The sequence below is a fragment of the Ochotona princeps genome, chromosome 2 (assembly GCF_030435755.1).
Source record: "Ochotona princeps isolate mOchPri1 chromosome 2, mOchPri1.hap1, whole genome shotgun sequence".
Classification (NCBI taxonomy): Eukaryota; Metazoa; Chordata; class Mammalia; order Lagomorpha; family Ochotonidae; genus Ochotona; species Ochotona princeps.
Window position 1 is genome coordinate 64768058 of NC_080833.1, and position 25710 is coordinate 64793767.

Below are 25710 nucleotides of genomic sequence, written 5' to 3' on the forward strand. Positions count from 1 at the left end.
GAAGCACTGGGATGTTAAACAGGTCCTGGTTAAGGGGTTAAGGTTCCAACTACTCTACTTCCAATCCAGCTTTCTGCTCATGGCCTGGGAAAGCAGTGGACGAGGGCCCAGGTACCCACATGAGAGACCCAGATGAAGCTCAGGAATATCACTAGCCATCGTTGATTTTCTGGTTCACTCCCTCATATGGCCACAACTGCCGCATATAGACCAGAATAAAGCCAGGAGCTCCATCCAGGTCTCCTTCATAGCTGACAGGGACCTACGGACTTGCGCCATCTTCTGCTGCCTTCCTAGGCACGTTAGAATGGAAAGCAGAGCAGCCATGATTTGGACCAGCACTATTATATGAGATGCCAGGGACACAAATGCTCCTCCCACCAACTAGTTCAGATCCTAGGAGGTAGGGATGAAGCCTGCAGTCATTAATCGGGTTCCTACTATCCACATGGATTACGTCACACTCAGCAATCAAGGACAATTAGGGAGTCCACCAGCAGATGGGAGCTGTTTTTATCAATGAATTTAGAAAAATCATGCAATTTTTAAAAACAATTCTAGTATAATTATTTTTTTTAAGATTTACTTTATTCTACTTGGAAGTCACAATTAGAGACAAAGAGAGACACAGATCTTCTAACTATTGGTTCACTTCCCAAGTGGCTGCTATGGCCACAGCTGAGCTGATCCAAGGCTGGGAGCCAAAGGCATCTTCTTGGTCTCCCACATCAGTGCAGAGGACAACGACTTGGGTTATCCTCCACTTACTTTCCCAGGCCATTAGCAGAGAGCTGTATCAGAATCGGAGCAGCCTGGACATGGACCAGCACCCATATGGAATGCCAGTGCCGCAGGGAAAGGATAAACCAGATGTACCACCATAACCCCTCACAGAACTATAACATGGAGGGGGAAAAAAAACTTTTTCTGAAAAATTAAAACACATCTTAAGCAACCAATAAACTCATAATTTCATAAAATAATAAAACTTTACAACTTACTTGAATACTGCTAACTAAACTAGCACAAACAACAACAACAAAAAAAAAACCACAGAACTTTCATTTAATGTCTCAGCCACAGCCATGTGCATGCTCAGGATTCCCGTTGTCTTCTGCTATGAAAAAAAGGTCTAGTTGAACCCCAGTGAAACCAAGGAAACTGCCAGTACCAACTCTCATTAGCACATCAAAGATGGACTGACAACATGCAACCCCGTAACTGCCTTTCCCCAGGCCCACTGAAGAACAGCCATATGTGCATAGGTGAACAATGCTAACTTGGATACGGATGATGCTGATGTTGTGCTGGCTGCTAAAAAGACACCAGAAAGCTAAGAGTAATTATCACATGTATTATACACGGTCTATACCGGAAGGTGAATACAAGTACAAGCTCATCCACAAGGTGAAGCTTACAAAAAAATGATACAAATAAAACTTCTGGCTGACCAGGCTAAAGCCCACAGATGTAAACCAAGGAAGCACATGGGTGGCAATGAAGAGTACCTTTAGACCAAGATCAAGATTCTCTTCAAGCAGGAAAAGAACACAGATAAATGTTCCCACTCTCTTCTCTGTACAAAATGGTCTTGGTAATTACAGCAGATTGATCATCCAAATAAAACAAGACCTTATATGCTTACCAAACGGGGAAAAATGAAAGAAGGACACAAATTTCTGAAAACATACAGGACAACACCTACTATACACTCACCGCACAGGTCACTTCTGGGACCTCAAAAGCTTGGGGCTTCTCACCAGCAGCAGCACTGGAGAGCATCCGACAGCCAGGCCTGTCCACGTCTCCCTTTAGACGCCAGTCCCAAGCTTTTAGTGGCTCTCTACCCAAGCTTCTGACCAGAGTGCTGTAAATCAATTCTCACCACCTCCTTCTTGGATTCAGTTATTTGCTTGAATGACTTATGGGACCCAGCGGACCAAGGGGCACATTTATTAGTTTGTTAGTACGATCATAATCTCTGGGCACATTTCCCTTCAAAACTTCTATTTAGTAGTGAAAGCTTCCAAACCCTGTTTGTCTGAGCTTTTAGGAAGACCTCGCCGCATACCTAATCATAACAGACTGGGTGGAGATATCACACAATGTTTGACTGCTTGAGAATTCTTCTGGATTCATGCACAGCACTCCTCTCTCCAGAACATGGGGCAGGATTCCTGTGAAATGAGCGGGTCTGATCTGAATTTCTATGCCCTGCCTTAGAGAGACACAAGCTAAAAACCAAGGACAACACCAAATTAGATATCACAGTATCACACAACAATATTAATGTGTTACATTTACTTTCAGTATCTACCAAATAAATTCATTCAAGTTACACATTTTAAAATCATTTTTATTTAACTAAATTTGACAATGTTGCTTTTAGCTGGTGGCATCGGCCCCAGACCAAAACAAAGCTATCATGAATGCTTCTCAACATCCTCAATTTAACTAATATGTTTTTGTACTTGGGAATATAATGAAACTTCTGACATTACATAATCAAGCAAATAGCAGTGCATATTATTATCCAAAAAGAATTTATGCATTAAAAAATCACTTTGCAAGTGGCTTGAGCTTTGTAACAATCTCAATGACACATTCCACACTTCATGCTCTCAAAATAAAAGGTGCCCTAAAACTAAGTTTTTTAGCTACTAACATGAATAAGCACTATCCAAGATTGGGAATTAAGGTTAACATTTTACATCATAAGCAGCAATAAATTAATGAAATCTGCTGACAAATTCCACTCAAACTAAATACATCCTTAGTACATTCAAAAGACAGTAAATTTTAATATGCTAGTTTATATGCTGCAGTGCAAAAGAAGTGACACCCTAACATTTCCTGAGCTTTAGGAAACCAACAAGAACTGTCTATTACTCTCAATGTAAAATAGGCTATTTCTAATACAAAGCCTTGTCAAAACTATACAATTAAATTAGGTTTCTAAATAACTAAAAAGACTGGTCAGTTATGGTGGTTCAGGATAATGCAAAATTTTTAAAGCAAAAGTATTTACAACACTACAAAAGATGCTATGCATCTACATGTAGTATAAAGAACAACTAATCTACCAATTAATCACAACTGTCCCTTCTCTAGCAAAAATATTATAATGAAAGACATTATTTAGCTTTAAATATACCAACCTGTAGTATATTACATATTCTCTAACATATATTTTCATAATGCCCAGTAAGAAGTAAATGAGATAAAAGAGAAAAAAAACAAGAGACAAAAAAAAACATGCTTTAGGAATGTTTTTGCATGTGTCTGAGTCAGAGGAAATGAAAATTAGTTCTCCTTAAAACTCTCTGTATTTTCAAAATTACAAAGATCGAGTTTCTACTTCAATTTTTTCTTCTGTTTGTAGTGCATCAGGATCAACATGAACAACTGGAGGTCGCAGGATAACTTCAGGCCCTCCACCATATATAGACTGGAGAAAATTCCATGTTTCTTCAGAAATCTGACCAGAGTCTGCTCCTAAAATTATGCATATATAAAAAGAATCATGTTTTCATACCTATGAACTCATACTACACAAACTTTCAGAATGTAGCACCCAACATGAATTCCCTCTAGACAACTGAAAACTTCTGGAACATCAGATTACCAACAACCTACACTGTTCAAAGCAGCAACATATGGTCTGTCTTAAAGTGGGGGAAAAAAAAAAAAAAGCTTTTTTCTGGCTCCTTTCAACAGCCTAAAGAGCTTTCCTCAGATTAAACCAAACAGCGGTTACTTCGTACTGTTTTCCCTAAACCACATTAAGAATGACATTGTGGAGCTAAAATAAATGAACACAGCCAACAGATGGTGCTATGGTTTGGATGTGGCTTGTCCTCTATAGCTTTTTGGGTTGAAGATATGTAGAGATATGTTGGGAGGCAGTGACAGTTTTAAGGGGTAGAGCTTAAATGCAAGATAATTAGATCATCAGGTTGAAGGCCTCCGGAGAGATTATCCATTTATTTCCTGGGACAGTAGGGGTTGTTGCTACAGATCATCTTACCCCTCCCTGCTCTCTAGCTCTCAGTCTCACGAGGTGATAGTTCTCCCACCACTGTGCTGCCATCCACCAAGAGGCCCCCATCGGATGCTGCACTGAAGGGGGCGACGGCAACTCAGGCAACTCAGAAATATTCAGCCTACAAAACTGAAAGCTACATTCATCTTTTTTCTTTATAAAATATTCAGCCTCGAGTATTTTGATATAGCAATGGAAACTGAACTAACACAAATAGCTACTAATTCTACAAGGGTACTTCAAAAAGATCATGGGAGGAAAAAAAGGTCATGGGAGTGGGAGTGGATCGGTACACAGAAGATCCATCTGTCTTTCAAAAAAAAAGTTTATGGAAAAATGCAATTAAAAGTTTACTTGGGGGCCCAGTGGCGTGGCCTAGCAGCTAAAGTCCTCGCCTTGAACGAATCAGGATATCATATGGGCGCCAGTTCTAATCCTGGCAGCTCCACTTCCCATCCAGCTCCCTGCTTGTGGCCTGGGAAAGCAGTTGAGGACAGCCCAAGGCCTGAGGACCCTGGACCCATGTGGGAGACCCGGAAGAGGTTCCAGGTTCCCGGATCGGATAGGCGCAGACAGGCTGTTGCAGTCACTTGGGGAGTGAATCATCGGACGGAAGATCTTCCTCTCTGTCTCTCCTCTCTGTATATCTGACTTTCCAATAAAAATAAATAAATCTTAAAAAAAAAAAGAAAAATAGTTTACTTGGGAGGGGGCAAAAATGTTGAATTCTACACAGAACAAAAACTTTCCATGAACTTGTTGAAGGCATCTCATATATTCTTAATGGTGACAAGTCACTAGTAAGTAAAGGCTTAAATAATGGTCAAACATACCTTGTCTGAGCATCACATTACCACATTTAGTGACTGCAATTTTAGTGTTGTCAATAGGACCTGGAGGATCTATATCAAAGGAAAAAGAATTATCAAAATGTATAATTTTCAAAGACATACAGTAAACAATTGCATACCTGCCCTGAAATAACTGAGAACTGAAACTGCACAATCACATGAATTTTTTTTTTAGCCAGATCATTACAATCCATTCTTAATGTCCTCCCATGAGATTCTTCTTTGGAAAGGTTTTCTTTCCATGAGGTTCTTCTTCTTTTGGTTATCCAAAACCAAGACCAGGAAAGAGGTAAAAGAGACTCTCTCATTACCATCTAATTTCCAAGAGAAATGACTTCTGAACCACTTATTTTGGGATTACAGTCCAAATGTACTTTTAATGCCAACTTTTAATAACAATGCTATTGCATTCTACAATGAAATTATATGGTTCTTGATTTGCATTAAATTGTCACTTCTTAAAACAATAAAAATAAACCATAAAAGACAATCTGAAAATACATCATTTGTTAAGCAAAAAATAAAGTATTTGTTTCTCCCTTTTATATAAAAGTATAGTACAAGGTCATTACTAAAAAGCATAATAATGAAAGTTATTAGTGTACTACTTACAGAAAGATAGGAAACCAGTTAGTATCTGTGTGGGTTTTTTTTTTTTCTTTACATCCCAGAGGTTTGCTTTTTTCCTTAAATACAAAGGTTTCAAAATGCATGCTGCACTACAACCTTTTTAATAACGAGAAACATCTTAATTTTTTTCTTCCTTTGATCACTGGCAGAACCCCAAGTGCATACAGATATTAAAAAAAAAAATCAAATGACTAACCCCAAACTTTAAAAAGAAAAGAATGTCACTTTATGGGCCCAGCGGCATGGTCTAGCAGCGAAAGTCCTCGCCTTGAAAGCCCCGGGATCCCATATGGGCACCGGTTCTAATCCCAGCAGCTCCACTTCCCATCCAGCTCCCTGCTTGTGGCCTGGGAAAGCAGTCGAGGACGGCCCAATGCTTTGGGACCCTGCACCCGTGTGGGAGACCCGGAAGAGGTTCCAGGTTCCAGGCTTTGGATGGGCACAGCACCAGCTGTTGCAGTCACTTGGGGAGTGAATCACAGGACGGAAGATCTTCCTCTCTGTCTCTCCTCCTCTCTGTACATCTGAGTTTGTAATAAAATAAATAAATCTTAAAAAAAAAAAAAAAAGAATATCAGTTTTTAGTTAGCCACTTACCTCCATCTTTACCCTTCACAAAACTTTCCCATTCTCGAAACCACTGCATACTGATGCAATAGAAAGTAGTAGGAGAGTCTTCTTCTTGAAATGCTCTGTTAAGCTACAAGAGAAAACACAGTTACCTAACATCTAAAACTTGCTTTCTAGCACAACAATCACTCTACATCAGCATGTAATATAGGACAGTTTCTCTTACATACTCAATGTGCTACCACAGTAAGATATACAAAGATATAAAGTTATCTTAATATTAGGCAATATAGTAGCATCTATTCATTCACAAGTACTTCAACATTTTATTTGAAAATTTAAGAAGTGCAATAAAAGGACCAAGAAAGACTGGATAAGTGAAGATAGTCAAAGCCACATCTTCATATTACATACTGTATGCATTTATTAAAAAGATAACCAGTGCGACTAGCATCCATGGCACAGCGGGTCACACCGCTACCTATGATGCTGGCATCCCATACTGGAGCACTTGTTTAAGACCAGGCTGCAACAAGCAGAGAAGGATGACCCATGTACTTGGGCCCCTGCAACCTGTGCGAGAAATCTGGATGGAATTCCAGACTTCTGACTTTAGATGTCCAGCTCTGGCAATTTCAGCCATTTGGGGAGTGACCAGCAGACAAAAGATCCCTTTGTCTGTCTCTCCCTCAATTGTTATTCTGGCCTGGCACAGTCCCAGTCATTGTAGCCATTTGGGGTGGGAACCATCAGATGGGAGATCACGACCTGTCTTAAAAGAAAATTAAAAATAAAAAACTTAATAGACAATTTGCTACCACTAATACAATGTCATTCTACAGAAAACACATATATGAATGGTCTTCAAAAAATTAGGGAAAATTAAATGTGAAATTAAAATGTGAATTTTGGGAGTAGGACAGGGAGTGCTGGTTTTTGGACTAACAGTTAAAATGCCCGAATCACATATCAGAGTATGTGGGTTGAGTTGCCAGTTCTAGCTCCTCACTGAACTTCCTACTAATGCACATTCTGGGAGACATCAAAGACGGGTCAAACACATGGGTCCCTTTCACCTTGTGGGACACCTGGATTTTGTTCTCAACTCTAGCACTGAACTTGGCCCAGTCTCAACTGCTGCAGGCCTTTGGGGAGTAGACCAGTAGATGGAAACACACTCTCAAATAACTTTTTTTTTTTAAAAAAATGCTTATTTGGGGGCAAAATAAATTTGAAATATAGTTTTTCATGATATGTATTTTTCCATGAAATTTTTGAACATACTTCATATACATTTAGGCAAACTCTAAAAAGCAAAAAAATAGTCCCCAAGAGGTTACTTTCCTACTTCTACTCTTAGAGTTAGTGCACAAAACAAACTAGGCACAAATCTATTAGAATGGGAAACGTTCAAAGTAGTCCTGATTCTTCATAGTATGGAATCCTGGCGATATAAATCCTTTTTTAAAATGTATGTGTTTTTTCACACATTTGGAAGAAGGACAGAGATGTTCCATCTGCTGGTTTACTCCCCAGATAACCTCGACAGGCAAGGACAAAGTCAGGAGCTCAGAATGTAATCTGGATCTCCCACATGGAAGACGGTCCAAGTACCTGAGCCATTACAAGATGCCTCCCAGGGCATGCATTAGCAGGGAACTAGACTGGAGTTTGAGCCAGGGTTCAAATCCAGGCACTGTTATGTGGATGTCAAAAATGGTGTCTTCACCACTTGTCAACCTTCCACCCTCCATTTCCCTCTATTCCCTGTATCAATTCTTATTAGCTAGATACAGGGATATCTTGGTTCTCAAACACCTAGAATTCCAGTTATTCAATCTTCATTTTTCAATAAGCTTTTTTCAAGTTATCCATGCTGGCCTCTAACCCTAACAACTAAAAACACCAAATGATAAGTACAGGCAATACAGCCTCAAGGAAGTGAAAGCAGCTGGAATTTATCCATATGTAGCAGTCTATTTAGACTTCTATTTCATATGGGTACATCTAATCAAATTTAATTCCTGTAGCCATCTCTAAAGATACTTAAAACAGTCCTGTAGTACCCTTATCATGTGACAACAGGATCTAATTTATCTTTTAATATTTTCCTTATCTTTCAGATAAAAATTTCAGATAAAAAATCAGATAAAATTTCTGTCTCTTAAAGCTAGCCCTTCTGCAAATAACTGATGACTATTTCTCATAATTCAAGCCTTTGCTTAAATATCACTTTCTAACCTAGGACAACTGATTGGATATCAATATGAGGACAATTGATGTTTACACAAAACAGAGATACTTGCAGTCAAGGGTGTGGAAACAACTGATGGGTTCCATAGACAGGCTTATGGGAACTGTGTAAACTCCTCAAAGTCTCCTCCCTTATCCTATTTGACACTCAGTCTATAAAAGCCTGATGCCACTATTAAACTTTGGCTACTGTCAGTCAGTAGTCCATGCATGTAGAGCACCAGTTCACTGCTGCATGGACAGTAAACAAGTGGCACCCAAACAAGGACTTGAAGCAGATACAAGTATGGATATCAAACAAGTTGTGCCCGCCCATGAACATGGATTTGCAAGCAGAGATAAAGTAGGACAGAAACTCCCACAGAAAGAGGTAAGTGGGAATAGTGGGCCAGAATCAATGTAGAGCGCAGTCTTATCTTCCTTGTGCAGAACTTTTTAGTGAAAAGTGGAACAAAGATAACTAGGCAGCAATTGCGTTCTTACTTAAAGGTTATTTGTAAATATAACCGCATCTGGTCCCCAGATAAAGCAACAATAGAAGCTTAAGACCTTGCCCAGAAAATGGTGAAAAGGCCCAAAGGATAGAAGATATTCATGTCAGTTTTTGGATTACATGGGCTTTAAAGCCATTATTATAATTTTAGAAGGGAAACCTACAAAATACTCCTGTAAGAGGAGACACTGCTGAAAAGTGGCTAAAAAGCAAATGCCTCATAGCGCAGATGAAGCAGAAAGAGAAAGGGAAGCCATGAGAGGTCCCCCTGATGGGAGAGGCTGCTGTAATGCGACTAAAAAGGAAATGTCTAGCAGTACTGATAAAAAGGATGGAAAAGAAGAATGTGTGATAAACTCCCCTAAGAGTAGATACCCCCATAATATGGCTAAAATAGAAATGCCTTATACTACCAGTGAGGAAGAGGAAAAAGGGGAATGTGTGAGAGACCCTCCTAAAAGGAGACACTACCATAATACAACTCGAAGAGAAAGGTCTTATACTACAGATGAGGAACTTAGAAAAAGAAAACTCAGGAGAGACTCCCTAATGGGAGATGCCACTCTAACAAGGCGGGAAAAGAAGCTAAAGGTTCTCATGTTAAAACAGCAAAATTGCAGGATTTCTCTGAATAGTCTAGTGAGGAAAATGAGGATGGGATAAAAGAACAGTATGAGTCCATGCTGTGTCACCCTTAAACCTGGTCAAGGACATGCCCAAGTGTTTGATATTCCCCAGAGGCTTCATGAATTACAATCACTTTTCCCAATTACACTAACACACCTGCATATGAGAATCTAGATGGTAACACTATCACAGCTTTTAAGAAAGCTTGTGCATCCTATGGACCCACTTCTTCATGTGTATGTGAATATTTAAATGGTGGGAGCCAGGGAGCAAACTGGATTCCCTATGCGTTTGAAGTAATAGCAAAAATAGGGCTTTCTCCTTCTCAATATCTACAATGGAAAATGTGGAAGAGTGATATGGCTAAGGAAAAAAATGCAATCCTTAGGCGAATCAGGTTAACAATTCCCCAAGGGGTGTGGGGGGGTGGACAACTGACATGATGCGCTGGTTGGAGATGGGCAGTGAACTACCACAGAGCAGCAAATACAACTACCTCAAGCTATGCTCACCCATTTATGGGACACAGCACTGCCGGCCTAGGAGAAAGTTGAAACTGAGTCTGAATTTGCAGGCAGTTATACTTATGCTGCCTTTATAGGATGCTACAGAAAAACAAGTCCAAGGAGATGGAACTGGGAAGCTATTACTCCAGCAACTAGCCCTTGATAATGCCAATGAAGATTGTCAGGCTGCTATTAGTCCTATAAAAAAAAAATCTTGTGGGTCATCTGAAAACCTGCGGCAACATAGGGACATTCAAACATCATGCTGCCTAGCAGCACTTGAACCCTTTGCTATTCAAAAGGAAATCAATGCTAAATGTTTTAATCATGGCAAGCTGGTCACCTTCGTGACCAATGCTGGGTGCCTCCTTTAACTCAAAATTATGGTGCTAAAAAGGCAAACAATCATTGTCCTGGAATATGTCCTAAATGCCACCCAGGCCGACATTGGGCAAAAAATGTAAATCTAAATTAGATCATGATAGCCAATGTCAGTGGTCAGGAAACTACTGGCAGGTCCAGCTTCAGGCTGAAAATAATCAGAGGTTTACAAAACACCAATATCGGGCTCAGCAGCGTGGCCTAGTGGCTAAGGTCCTCGCCTTGATCCCATATGGCCGCTGGTTCTAATCCCAGCGGCTCCACTTCCTCTCTGTCTCTCCTCCTCTCAGTATGTCTGACTTTGTAATAAAAATAAAATAAATAAATAAATAAAAACACAAAACACCAATATCCTATTCAATTTGTGTCTTAAGAATAACAGACTTAAAAACTGCTATTTTCTCAATGCCACATCCTCATCCAGCAGTTATAAATTCTGGAGGACAACATTCTAATCAGTTGTGGCAAATGGATGTTACTCATGTATAACTTTTTCCTAGACAGCCATTCTTGACCAATATGCTAATTCTTACCTGCAAGTTCTTACATTAAGGTAATCTTTGTGACCTCTTATTAGATTCTTGTTGTTTAAGATTTAGAAAAGTTGGGCCCGGTGGCATGGCCTAGGGGCTAAAGTCCTCACCTTGAACGCCCCGGGATCCCATATGGGCGCCAGTTCTAATCCCAGCAGCTCCACTTCACATCCAGCTCCCTGCTTGTGGCCTGGGAAAGCAGTGGAGGACGGCCCAATGCATTGGGACCCTGCACCCATGTGGGAGACCCGGAAGAGGTTCCAGGTTCCTGGCATCGGATTGGCACGCACCGGCCCGCTGCGGCTCACTTTGGGAGTGAATCATCGGATGGAAGATCTTCCCCTCTGTCTCTCCTCCTCTCTGTATATCTGACTTTGTAATAAAACAAATAAATCTTAAAAAAAAAAAAAAAGATTTAGAAAAGTTAAATGTTTTCTAAAACTGTTAATAGATAGTTTTCACTTGACATTGTTTCTGAAAGTAAGCAACCCATTGGCTCAGACTTATTGAATGTGTACGCCACACCCTAAAAAGTCAATTGTTAAAAAATTAAAAGAGGAATGGCCCCATGAGACACTTTATCTCTAAACATTTTTAACATGTAATTTTTAAAATTTGTCTCAAGCAGACATTAATACTACTGGCTGACAAACATTTTTCTATCTCTAAATTCTCTAATAATGACTTTAAAAATTCTGTGTGAAACAACTTAATACATGGTATTTTGGAACACTAATAGCCCATGGCAAATGTTATGCTCTTTTCTTTAGAATTTCCTGATGGATCCTCTGAAAAGCTACAGATTTCCCCTATGACTCATTCAGCCTCAGAAGTGCAACAGCTCCCTCAAATACTAAGCTGCCCTTGAAGAAAATGGAATACCCAGCAGAACCTCCTCAAAGAACAGAAGAATCTGAACATTCCTTTTGGTTCAAAACAGCTGAAAGTCTTCCTGAGACCCTGATGGATTACAACAATTTACTTCAACAAAGAGAAGCCTTAAAGCACCATCATGCTCTACTAGGAACCCATAGATCTACACCCCCTGAAAAATACCCTGCTGTTGCTGCCCCCTCTACACCCCTTTTCAGCATGAAGTAGACAGAGCAGTCATCACCACCTGTCCCTAACAGCTGCTAGGGTCCATCCTTCTAGAGAAGGAAATGCAAGGAGTCAGATGGGATAATAGGCAGTTAGGATCTTAGGTCCCTGAAGAAGCTGCCCTTCTAGGAGCACAGCCCCCGCTGGGTCAGTTTACAAAACAAAAAACCCAGAAGGGGCAGTGAAGGACAATTGATTGGATACACAAAACAAAGAAAGGTACTTGCAGTCAAGGGTGTGGAAACAATTGATGGGTTCCATAGACAGGCTTTTGGGAACTGTGTAAACTCCTCAAAGTCTCCTTATCATGTGACAACAGGATCTAATTTATCTTTTAATATTTTCCTTATCTTTCAGATAAAAATTTCAGATAAAATTTCTGTCTCTTAAAGCTAGCCCTTCTGCAAATAACATGACTATTTCTCATAATTCAAGTCTTTGCTTAAATATCACTTTCTAACCTAGGACAACTGATTGGATATCTATATGAGGACAATTGATGTTTACACAAAACAGAGATACTTGCAGTCAAGGGTGTGGAAACAACTGATGGGTTCCATAGACAGGCTTATGGGAACTGTGTAAACTCCTCAAAGTCTCCTCCCTTATCCTATTTGACACTCAGTCTCTATTGGCTATTGACCATCAGTCAGTAGTCCACCAATTCCATCACTGAACACATATATTTTTTTTTAAAGACTGATTTATCTGAAAGGTAGAGTTTCAGAGAAGGAAGAAGAGAGGGAGGGCTATCTTACCAATGCTAACTCACTCCCAAAATGGTTTCGATAGCTGGGCTGGTACAAGCAGAAGCAGAGCTTAGAACTCTACCTGGGTCTCCCATATGGGTAGCCATGGACACTAGCAAGGAGCTAGTGTGCAGGTGGAGCAGCAGTAGCTGGAACCGGACTGTGTTCATGTGGGATGCAAGCACTGCTTTATCTCGCTGTGCTAAAATGCTGGCTCAATGATGCCTGTATCTTGACCATCCTGTGAAAAATCATAACCTGATTCCTCTTCTCAGCACATTATCCTGTTCAACATTTCTCTTTTTATATTATTCAACACCTTTAAATAGAAACTTATTTAATAAACAAAGTCCTTAAGAGCAAGCTTCCTTGTGGGACATAAGGCAGTTGCTTGAATAGAACAATGAAAGTGAATAAAAAGTGTATGACTGTCTCAGGCATAATTTAAAATGAGAGGACTTTTCTGAAATAAAAAAGAACTAAGCTTCTTGAAATGTAATACTAGACTGATTGTTCCAGATGACAAATTGTGAATCCACTTAATCCTATCTTTACCAGGCAGAAACACTCCTGAGAGTTAATGTGTCTTTGGTATTAAAAAGTTTCTTCATAATTCTAGATGGATGCATTTAAAATTTTTCATTAGGCTTATTCACCTAAAATATCAGACATGTGCTTTCCTCTAGTTATGTTAGTGCTCTGAAAGTAATTCTTCAGTCTTTCTTTTAAAATATATATATTTGAAAAATACCGGGCTCTGGATCTAAGCAAAATGTCAAAACTTTCCAGCTTTTCATGTTTATCTTTTGGTGACTCATCTTACGGAAAATTCTTCTGCTTCAGCTTTCTGCACGTTAATTTGCCCTCCAGCAGTGTTTGTTCTGCCATCCTATCAATCTACCGGTCGAAGTTTGTTTTCAGCAGTAATATCCTACACATGTTCTTGAGGAGCAGTCATACACCTGCCATACATATTCTCTGCTTTGCCTAGGCAGACACCTGTATGCTTGCTGCCTGATGTGATGTAAGGAGAGTAGGGGGAGGGGTGAAGCTACTTTCAAACCTTGGGGCCATGTGTTCCTTTCCTAAAGTCTTTGGTTTGCTTCTTTAATTTTAAAGAAACTCAGTTTGCAGTCTACCATGGGGTATCTATTTTTATAACTAATTTTGTACTAACATGTTCATTTTGCTAAAACGGAAGAGTGGAGTAAGTTGGAATTAAAAAAAAAAAACTCTGGAGTTACAAAATAATCATAGATTTGCATTTAAAGAAATTCTTCATTAAGGTACAATAATCCACCCAACTGCTATTGTGAAGCTAAAATAATTTCAATAATTTCTTCAGTTTAGACTGCTTCCAACATGTAAAAAAAATTTCCTGCTATTTGCATTCAGTCCACTGCTCACACTTGAAATCATTAATCTATTGTGTCTCTAATGGTCTTTCCATGTTTATAAATTTCTTGAGTTAAATTAGACATTATAATCTTCTTTATGCTTGCTCATTTGGTGTAAGATTTCTGAGACTGATCCAAGTTGTTGCATACATGAGTAATCATTAAGCTTCTTATTACTGAGTATTTCATTAAATGGCTACATAACATTTTCTTCATAGACTTGGTGGTTGGCTCTACTACCTTCCTAAACTGTTAATATTAACCAACATTACAGTGTACAAAAGACAGATTTGTTTACTGCACTGAAACAAAAACTGGCAGATCATCATCTAGAAATGGATATAACTTTGGCCCTCCCAAATTTAAACAAAGGGTAAATACAAATGTCGGCACTCATTAATTAGTTAATAAGTAAAAAGATGACATGCTACCTATCATGTTAGATATAAGGATGATACTGTTGTTGTTTTACTCCAGATACAAGAGTGCATGGATATTGCCTTGACAAAGAGCAGACAGCATTGTATTTTCCACTAACAAGCATCTATATGTAAAAGAACCTATGTTTTTCCAGGAATGTAGAATTCTACTTTCTAGATAATGCTCCATATGTACTGCCACATACATGTGACATATAGTGAATACACAAGAGAAAGAACCATATTTTTTCTTTAGCAGCAGCTGTAGGCAGGCTTGGGTATCCATAAATGACACAAATAGGTCTCTGCCACCACTTCCAAACACTTCCCTAAACATCTGATCTCACTCAGCAACACAGGCAGTGAATATATTTAACTATAGCATCTCGGGTCTTCTAGAAATTCTCCAAATAACCTGTCTCAGGGTGTCAGCACGTTTCTAAGTACTGTCTGGAGAATCATCACAGACAGAGCATTTAAGGGCTTTATGCAGGTAAAACTTTTTAATGATCTCAAACTTATAGAACATTTCCTTTCCTAAACAATTTTAGAATAAACTGTCAACCAAATGTCCCTTTTATTGAAATACCTAGCTGTTTGATAAAATGTCCCTGGAACTGAGTTTGTCTCACTTCCCCCATTTGAGATTCATGTTATCCATCTACGTAACAAAAAAGCAAGGCCTTGTTCTTCTCATAGTATCCTATCCTGGAATATGATTTTGATTAGTGTAGTGTCGAAATGATGTTCAACTTAATAACATCAGTGAGGCCATGTCAGGATTCTCCAAAGTTAGTCCTTCCCTATTAAAATTCACAAGTATTTCATAGGGAAAAAGTGGAAATGATATAAAAATCCCATTGCTCAACAATTACATTAATTCAACTATATAACATCAGTACAGACATATCTCTTACTCTGTTTAATGAATTAGGTTACCATATTTAAAAGTTGAAATTCTCACAAATTTGTCCAGTTGGAGTCCCAGTGGGTGGATTTCTCTTTTGGGTTTAGTTTTTTTTGTTTGTTTTTTGTTTGTTTGTTTTTGTTTGCCCTCATGATTCTTCCAAAAATTCTCTATTTTCTGGCCCCCCCCCCAAAAAAAATGTTTTAATCTCATCTAGCGTTTGCCTGGCCCTTTTTGGCACTAAAATGAACTCACATTAGCTTAATAACACATAACTAGTCCAAAAGCACTAACGCTAAATTCAACTTGGAAAGAACCTTATTACTAGAGCAGCATGAATTCTAAAATGGAAGAACATCAAATTTATGGTGAAACTTCAGAGAATGATGAAATCATCTATGCTTTACAAAAAAGGTTATCAGACAAAACTCCCAAAGACAGACAGTTTGCAACTAGATAACTTGTTTTAGAAAAAATAAGATGATACTAAAGACGAAATCTGAAGTGCAGAGCACCCTGATCAATCTGGCAGGGAAAAGGTGGGCATTTCACACAGTGGTAAAGGCATCACTTGTGGTGATAGGCAACCCCCATCAGGAGTGCCTGTGTTCAAAATCTGATTTTGCTTCTAATTCCAGCTTCCTATGAAGGCACACACTGAGACACAGAAGGCCACGCCCCTGCCACCAACAATGCAGTCCTGGACTGAGTTCTAAGCTTCCGTCCTTGGCCTGACCCAGCCCAGCCCTGGTTGCTGTAGCTAATTGAACCAGCAGGCAAACTTCTTTCAAACAAAAGTTACCAAGGCTGTTTTATAACAGAATAGTTTCTATAAGGATATACTCGTAAAATATTATTGAAGTATTGATGAAATGAATTAGTTTTAAAATTCAACTAAGACTTTGCCTTGATAGACTTAGGACGCAAATGAGACCTATGAAAAATTAATAAACCTGTACCTCTATAGTCCCGTGTAAAAATTATTTTAGACAAAGGCCAGAACACACAAAATTCTTGAATCAAAGAAGAGTAGGCATATGTATATACATCTGCATATGTGCTGGATTTCGCAATATGAAATGTACAAGACATCTTATTTTGTACTGTTCATTTCCTTTTCCCCTTTTACTAAAATAATCCCAATTTTCTCCTGCAAAGTTAAGCTGTTCTTCTCATATGGATTCTCTGCAGGATTACTAAGCATCTCCAGTGATTGAAGTTTTAGACCTTTTCAGGAGGAAGAGCTGTGTTAGTTACTGACGGCAGTTCTCTGAAGGGATCTGCCACAAAGGTAACTACAACTCTACTATGTTTGTCCATAAAACCTGGTGTTTATCTTTCCTATTGTGTGCAGACAGCATGTTGTTTACACACAAATAATGCCTTACAAAATACACTCTGAAATTGAATGCATTTACAAATACATGGAGTCCCCTAAAAGACAAACCAATATTAAAATTTCAAAAAGGATGGGAGTATATCATGCAAGGCTGTAGACAATACTAATTCAAGGAAACCTGTAATTTTCTTTTTTTTAATAAGATTTATCACCAGTACCAATCTATAAAACAAAATTTATTGCCAATCCAGAAAAACAAAGCCCACAAAGAGAGATATTAATCCACTACAGCTGTATTGAACTGTAAGCGTTTACTCATTGTTATGCACCAGGTACACTTGAAGTCTATCACAAATCTTTAATCCACTCATTTCATGAATAAAATACAGTTTGTTAATTGTCAGGTCTTTATCTTAGATCAATTACAATTTGAAAAGCATTACTTTTTTTACCCGAATAAAAATTTCCAATTCAGTTTTTCTTCGTTTTTCAATCTTCTCTGCCTCAATTTGGCAAGTGTGACAAATGTACAGATGATTGACAGCTGGTCCTCCTCCATACCTGAAGCATGAAGAATTTAAAAAGTACAATTAGGGTAAAACTACGATATTCTAAGAAATTCATTTCTTTTTGCTCAATGCCTAAAATTCCCAGTTAAGAATAAATTCTCACAGAAAAATTCTGGAAGTAATGTCAAGTTTAAAAATCACAACTTGATGTTATGTTTCGTTACCATCAACGGCATTATCAGTATATTGTCTAATGTGCTTATTTATACTTCAGCTTTCCCTTATACTTAATTTTACTTCAAAATGTTAGAGGAAATAATAAAGCAAAACAAGCAGTTTTCAAATACTGGCATATAACAGAAATCTTGGTTATACCTACAGTCACAGTGAAGTAGGGAAATTATACTGCAAAACGTTTTAAAATAAAATTTAAAACTAAAGTTAAAAGAAAATTTGGTTTTGGGAGTATAGTCCTATAAAATTTTAGTGTTGGAGTTAAGACAAAAATTTTTCAAATACAGTATCTGAAGTTGAATATACAGGGCATGTGTTGTGTTTGTAGAGTGTATTAAGACACCTGATGACATAATGAAGCACCATGAGTCGCAGATGCTCCACTGTTGATGCAGCTTCCTAACATGCCTGCAAAGTACCAGGCCTTTGGCATGTACAAGGGAGACCAGGATGGAGCTCCTGACTCCTGGTTCAGCCTGGTCCTGCCCCAGCTGGTGTAAAAATGTAAGTGAACCAGTAGATGAAAGACATCTTAGCTTCCCTTCCTTGTCTTTCTGCCTTTCAAGTAATCTTTTTTTTTAAGTTAAATATTACAGTATAACCTTAAAGACAATCAGAACATAAAAATAAAAATTATCTAAGCTAGGTCCACAACAGCTATAAAGTCTTCTTATTCACACTTCAGAATGAATAAGCAACAGAAAAGAGATATAAAAGCAACAGAGCACAAAGAACATGTGTGAAATAATACAATCACCTTTTATCCATTTTAATGGCTTTTCACCATACTGTATATACATATAAGAAACAAACCTGCTATATAAGTTGTCCCAAATGTTCTGAGGCAGCATCAAAACAAGGTCTTCAATATAACTAGCTTTCCATGGAGGAACACCTAAAACAAAGTTTAGACAGGTCTACCTCATTCTTTAATCCATTTATATTACTTTGAAAGGTTAAGCTTACTTTTTAAAAATGATTCAATATGGTCAATCATTATTCTTACGTTTCCCTTTCCAAAATGCATAAGGCATTTGCTGATTATGTTTAAGATACACAGGTACCTCGAAATCCAAACACAAAAAATGTTGCATATGTATCTTCATTTAAAAGGCAGAGACAGCAGGACAAACCTTCCATCTGCTGGTTCATCTGCAATGTCTGCAACAATAGTCCTGGGCCAAACTAAACCCAGGAGCCTGAACCCAACTCAGGCATCCCACACGGCACGGACCCAACATCCTGAGCCAATACCTGCTGCCTCCCAGTGCACGCATTTAAATGAAGCTGCATCTAATTTAGATGAGCTGGTACTTGATCCATGCACTTCCATGTGGGACACAGGCATCCCAAGTGGTGACATAATAGCTGCACCAAATGCAAATCCCCAGCAATAATTTTAAGGCTCAGGGTTCGCTATGTAACACAGGATATTTTTATCCCTGTGATTTCACTACCAAGAAAACTCACAAGAACTTTCAGTCAGGACAAGCTGCAGCACAGAGGTTAAACTGCTTCTTAAAACAATTGTATCTCATTATCACAATTGCTGTGATCAAATCTTGCCTGACTTCTAGTCCAACTTCCAACCAGTGTATCTACTGCAAGGCAGCACCTGAGCACCTGCCACACATGTGGGAGATACGGAGAGAATTTCTGAGTCTCGGTTGCAGCTTGTGCCAGCCTAGCTGTTACAAGCATTTAAAGCATGAATCAGCATTTGGGAGAGATCTCTATTTCTCTGTCCCTCTGCCTTTCTGTAAATAAAAATAAACAACAAAAAAGAATCCTGAGTCTTTATCCATGAGGGCTAATGAAAGAACCACAAAAAGGTTTTATTTTTTGTAGAACTCTATGATGAAGGCCCAATTTATTCAATCACAAATTATAAAGGTATTACATTTGCATTTATATTAAGTTGACAAATGACATGAGTATTCTGTTGCTGCTGTTAAATCCCAAATACATTTCCATACATCAAAAAATAGCCAGTTATTCACTTAGACAAAAAGGGTAAAAACAGCATGATTGGTGGCTGAAATGACTACCACAGGGATACTCTCAGTTAGAAAAGAATGGTATAGGGGCCCGGCGGGATTAGAACCGGTACCCATATGGGATCTCGGGGTGTTCAAGGCAAGAACTTTAGCCGCTAGGCCACGCCGCCGGGCCCCAAACAGAGATCTTCTGATATCTTTATTCTCAAGCAGAATTTGGAACAGATATTCAATACTGAGCCAATTTCTGAAGCCATAAGGAAATAAACTGAGAAATGAGAAATAGTGGAAAGTTCCTGGCTTTTTCCTATTGTGCAAATTACTTAACACCAAACCCCTGCCATGACTTAACACAATTTCTTACCTCCATGAATACAGAGAAAATCATTATTAGAAATAGGGCCAGGTTCTGCAAAAGTCTTAAATTTATTTAGCCACTGTCGAGAAATGTAAAACTGAAGGAGGCTTGGTTCCATTATGTTCAACAGATTCGACACTCTTCGCCTCTCTTTCTGTGCTTCTTCACTGCTCTTCCTATCAGGGACAATGGTAATTATGTTCAGTATGCATTCTACAACAGACTAACAGGCAAACTTTTCTTATTAAACACAGCACACAAATTAATACCACAGGTCTTTTTAAATCTTGAGAATTTTAAGACAATTATACCTTATCACTGCACAAACCCACTAAAACCCTCCCCAGGCCATATTCTGCTTCATCTTCTGGGGTCCACAAAATCAATGTTACCCATTAGGCAAAGTCTATTAGCAAACTCAATCTCAATAGCTGCACTGTGTGCCTGTTTCAGCAGCTAGAATTTTCTAAGATACAAAGAAAAACATAAATAATTTTAAAGCCTTTATTATTAGCTGGTTTAGGAGAAAATTTGCCACTCATCCCTTAACACCAGTACTAATTTCCTTTTGTTAAAACTAAAGTTGCTAAAAGAAAATGCATCACCATGCCATTCATGTAAATGATTTAATGTAATCTGAACAACTTGTCATTCTTGTAAATCATTCAACATATCTACATACAATCTTTTCCTCTATTTTACTCTCATTCCATGAGGATTAATTACTTCTAATCTTTACTTGGTAACCCATCTGAAACTTTTTTTAGAGTTACTCGACTGATTACCTATAGAAAAGAACATAGGCTTCTGCATTTTGCACAGTAGATTCTGAAACTTCAGTGACACTCTGATCATCAAATTCATACCAGAGATTATTTAAATTATTTCGGCAATAGGCTATATAATGTCCACCTGAACATAAAGGAAAAGAATTTATTTCAGTAACAAAATTAACACAACAATGGTATATACATTTTGTATATCCAAGGTTTAATACAATAGCTGAAATATACCAACACTTGAGGAGATGAAGGACAGAAACTATAATCTTTAAAAAATCCACTGTAGGGTCAGGCCATTGTGCCTGGTAGTCAAATCACTGGTTCACACACCCATATCCCATACTGGACTGCTTAGGTTTGATTCTCAGCCCCTGCCTCCAGCTTACTGCCAAAGAGGATCCTAGAAGGCCATCAATTATGACTCAAGGTATTAAGGCCCTGCCATCCATAGAGGAGGCCTAGATCTTTCAGTTACTGGCTTCAGTTCAGCCTCACTCAACTAGTGCGGTCACTTGAGATGAACCAGTGGATGGAAGCACTCTGTCTCACATAAATAATTCTTCAAAAAGAAAACCAATGTGAGAATGACCATGTTAAAATCCTTTATTTATTTAACGCAATATCTAATGTTCCAAGTATCACAGTAAAAAATATTCAATTTTCTAAAATATATTTGACATAGGTTCCCTGCCCCGTTTATTTGAAATACAGAGGGAAAGAGACCAACATTTAAACAGAGGAAGCTTTTCAATTTGCCTATTCACGCCCCCCAATGCTTGCAACACGTAGGTCTGGGAGAAGCCAATGGCAGAATTTAGGAACTCCATCTGAGTCTCCCACATGTGGCACGGATCCAAGTGCCTCAGCCAACACTGGTTCCCTTCCAGAGTTCACATGAACAGGAAGACAGAGGCAGAAGCAGAAGCAGGACTTGAACACGGGAACTCCAATACAGGATACAGTCATCCCAGCCAGTGCCACAACTGTTGCACCAAACGCTCATTCGTGATGTTTTGTTTAATTCACAATTTTTTAAACTGACACACAACTGTACCTATTTATGAGGCACATGTGATAATTTGACACACATACACAATGTTTAATATTTAAATCAAGGTGAAGGAAGACAGGTACGTAGATAGATAAGATAGATAATCAGTATTTCCGTCTGCTTAACTGACATTTCCTTACATTGAAAATATGACTTTTTTTTTTAAATAGCAGTGAAATCATTTGTTTTTAATGTTTTTTTTCTTCCCAGGTCTTATGCAAGGTATTAGCTCCGATGCTTTTATTTCTTTTCAAATCTAAGATCAATAGTCAAAGCTGAGTACTTACTACTTGCAGTTCCATGATGACAAATGACAGACAAAAGATCGTAAGTCACAATCTGAGTTGGACTATCTTTAGCCAGAAACGGCTGAAGATCCAGACCTTCCAGTGGGAATGAAACATGGGTGCTGATCTTGGTGGAAAACATCAGTTCATGTCTGAATCTTTTAAGGTGAATGCATAAAATCTAAAAGATAATAAGGTTCAAAACACTAGTTTGTCATTAGGAAAAACTAAACACATTTCGAGTGGCAAAACTACACAAACATCAACAAGCAAGAAACGTATTCAATCAAAATAAAATTACAAAAGTAAAAAAAAAAAACTTAATATTTTTAAATTTTCTATGTTAGATAAGGAAATCTATTAAAAACTAACACTGAATTAAGTCTCAAGTTCAAACACTAAACTGCAACTACAATTTGAATCCAGGAATGCTAAAAATGTGGAAAATGGTGACTTTTTAAGTATCTGTTATTTGTTTTCCTAACTTTACTCTTTATACCTTGCCAGATCCTATACTATCTCCACCATGTTCCACAAATTCACAGCTATAGGCGTTACTCTCCATCATTCTTCAACTATGCTAACCGAAAACACCAGTTTTACCACACAAAACAAAGCAAATAAACAATGCTTTATCACATAAAACAAAACAAAGCCCATACCTCGGGAAATTTTTGCACTTTACAAAACTTTACTCCATTCCTCAACCTACATGAGAAAAACAAAAAATCAATTAATCCACAGAAAGTTTAGTATTTTTTCATATATTGCAAAAACTCTCAGAAAGTGAAAGCACAGAAAGGGTGAAGTCTAGAAATGCTTACTATTGAATTATGTTACAGACTAAATACAATAATCAAAACACTGGGTCCCTTAGTATAAAAAAAAATCAGCAAAAAAAATTACATCAGTAAAATACTTATGGAGAGATACTATGCATTGATTAAAAAATTGGGGGGGGAGGGCCCATCAAGATAGCCTTGCAGTTAAAGTCTTCGCCTTGCACACATTGGGATTCCATGTAGGTGCTGCTTCATATCCTGGCTGCTCCACTTCCCATCCAGCTCCCTGCTTGTGGCCTGCAAAAACAGTCGAGGAGGGCCCAGAGCCGTGGCATCTGCACCAACGTGGGAGACCCAAAAGAAGCTCCCGGCTCCCAGCTTTACATCTGCTCAGCTCCAGCCGTCTAGGCCACTTGTGGAGTGAATCATCGGACGGAGGATCTTCCTCTCTGTCTCTCCTCCTCTCTGTGTATCTGACTTTATAATAAAAAATAAATTTAAAAATCTCTTTAAAAATTTTCTTAAAAAACAATGTGTTACCATTTACTGTTTGACTATGGCTTTCTAATAATGAATAAATACTGGATAAATGAATGGACAAAGCTGGATAAAGCAAAATTCCAAGTTCATAAATTTGTAGTGCAGATCAATTTATAAAAAAAAATTTTTTTTTACCATATATTAATCTTACAACACAGGACCGGTGTTGTAACCTAACAGGTTGGGCAACTGCTGACAATGCCAGCATTGCACATGAGCACTGGTTTAAGTCCCAGCATCTCTACCTTGGATCTAGCACAAGGGGGGGGGAGAACCAGAGCAGCTGCAGCCATGTCAAAGACTCATAGGAAGTGCCTGGCTCCTAACTTTGGCCCAACCATGACCCGTGTGACCATTTGGGGAGTGAATCAGTGGATAGAAGCTCACTCTCACCATCTCTGTAACTTTGCCTGCCAAATAAATAAGATACTTTTAAGGGAGAAAAAGCTTCATAAAAAGGATGACATAATAAAGAATATTAACATGCACTTTTAAAAAGTCCTACTTTCAATATGGATTTTTACTGGTATCTTTTCCCTAGTTTGCTCTGCTATACAAGGAAGGATCTCTCTCCATGTCAATAACCTCTTGGCCTGTCAGCTAGGGTTTCAAGGAAATACTAATAAAATCTTTCTGGGTGGGTACAGTGGATCAAAAGGCTGATCATCCACCTTCAAGCACTGGTATCCCAAATGGGTGTAAGTTTGTGTCCCAGCTGCTCCACTTCCCATATAGCTCCCTGCTTGTAGCCTGGGAAAGCAGTCGAAGATGGCCCAAAACCCTGGGAACCTGCACCTGCATGGGAAACCCAGTAGAGCCTCTGGCTCCTGGCTTCAGACAGGCTCAGCTGTGGTCATTGCAGCCACTTCAGGAGTAGACCAGTAGATGGAACATCTTTCTCTCTGTCTCTCCTCTCTGTAAATTTGTCTTTCCAATAAAAATAAATAAATCTTTAAAGAAAATTCAGAAAAATTTTCGTATTTTCCTCAAAAATAGTCATCTGTATCAAGTCTCCAATCATTTTTTTTCTATCACCAAGTTTTACAAGTCTGAATTAATATTAAAAGAAAAAGGCAGCTGCTAGACAAAATTAAACTTTGTCTAATTCTGTTCATAGAAAATAACATAAAATTTGGCAAAAACATCTACTTCCAGGGTCAATACCATGTTGCAGTGCATTAGCTACGACCTGTGATAATGGCCTCCCAAATCGGAGCTGACAGAAGTACTTAATGATCCTGCTCCTTGCAAAAGCACATAGGAAAGCAGCAGATGGCAGCCCAGAAACTTGAACCTCTACTACACATGTGGGAGACACAGATGAAGTTCCAGGCTTGTCTTAACCTGGCCCAGTTCTGTCATGGCCACTTGTGGAGAGAAGATACCTCCCCCGACCCCGAAACCACCCACAGCACACCCTGGGTCACTCTGCCTTTCTATTTAACTTGTTGAATTTTTCTTTTTTTTTTTTTTTAAAGATTTACCCATTTTTATTACGAAGTAAGATATACAGGAAGATCCTCCATCCGATGACCCACTCCCCAAGCGACCACAATGGCCGGTGCTGCACCAATCCCAAGCCAGGAACCTGGAACCTCTTCCGGGTCCCCCATGTGGGTGCAGGACCCCAAGGCATTGGGCCATCCTCGACTGCTTTCCCAGGCCACAAGCAGGGAGCTGGATGCGAAGTGGGGCCGCCGGGACCAGAACCAGCACCCATATGGGATCCCGGTGCACATTCAAGGCAAGGACTTTAGCCACCAGGCCACGCCGTCGGGCCCTAACTTATTGAATTTTAATTTTCAATTTGTTTCACAGAACTACCAATTTCTTCATTATTATGGGATAAGGCTTTCTGGTCTATATTTTTACAAATATAATGTCAAACTTAACTCCTTATCTCCAATTCAAGTGACCAAGATAAAGGCAGTGTCAATGTCACTTACTTTTTACATTTTTCACAACTGTACATATTATCACCTGCAAACAGAACACATCTGGTTATTCTCAAATCAACAACAAAAATGAACTGTTTCCTTTTGGTTCTATAATCCTCTGATTTTGTCATATGCCTATCTCACAGTACAGTTATGTATAGTTCATGTTTTTAGGCTCTGCCCAAGTCAATTCATGACATTTTGCTTAGCAAAAACATGCCCCCTCACTCACTTTCAACACTGAAAGCCTACCTTAAATACCACCCTTTCCATTTACTCATTCAAGAAAATTTATGAATACCTTGTCACATATCCAAGCAAGGTGCTGGACATGCAAAATTAGGGAAAGAACATTAACTGATATGGAGGACAGATAATTTCACCTATATGCATAAATAAGTTAACTATTCCAAATGAGTTTCCCTTCTTTGAATC

General features: G+C 38.6%; 1 protein-coding gene across 5 annotated transcripts in view; it reads right to left on the bottom strand.

The window, feature by feature from the left end:
* Positions 1-2285: 2285 nt before the first annotated feature.
* USP33 (ubiquitin specific peptidase 33) overlaps positions 2286-25710 on the bottom strand; it is a 52046-nt gene continuing 28621 nt past the window's right edge. For 2 of the 5 annotated variants that reach the window (XM_058658301.1, XM_058658289.1), the window contains exons 15-24: positions 25285-25318; positions 22679-22724; positions 22017-22197; positions 20682-20808; positions 19903-20072; positions 18355-18436; positions 17242-17359; positions 6121-6223; positions 4876-4944; positions 2286-3495 (exon numbers count right to left, since the gene is read on the bottom strand). In XM_058658301.1, coding sequence (XP_058514284.1) covers positions 3338-3495; positions 4876-4944; positions 6121-6223; positions 17242-17359; positions 18355-18436; positions 19903-20072; positions 20682-20808; positions 22017-22197; positions 22679-22724; positions 25285-25318 — 1088 coding nt within the window. In that variant the 3' untranslated portion in view covers positions 2286-3337. Of the gene's footprint in view, positions 3496-4875; positions 4945-6120; positions 6224-6551; positions 6862-17241; positions 17360-18354; positions 18437-19902; positions 20073-20681; positions 20809-22016; positions 22198-22678; positions 22725-25284; positions 25319-25710 lie in introns of those variants that run through there. The other 3 variants (XM_004582108.4, XM_004582110.4, XM_058658282.1) reach the window with 2 other exon arrangements.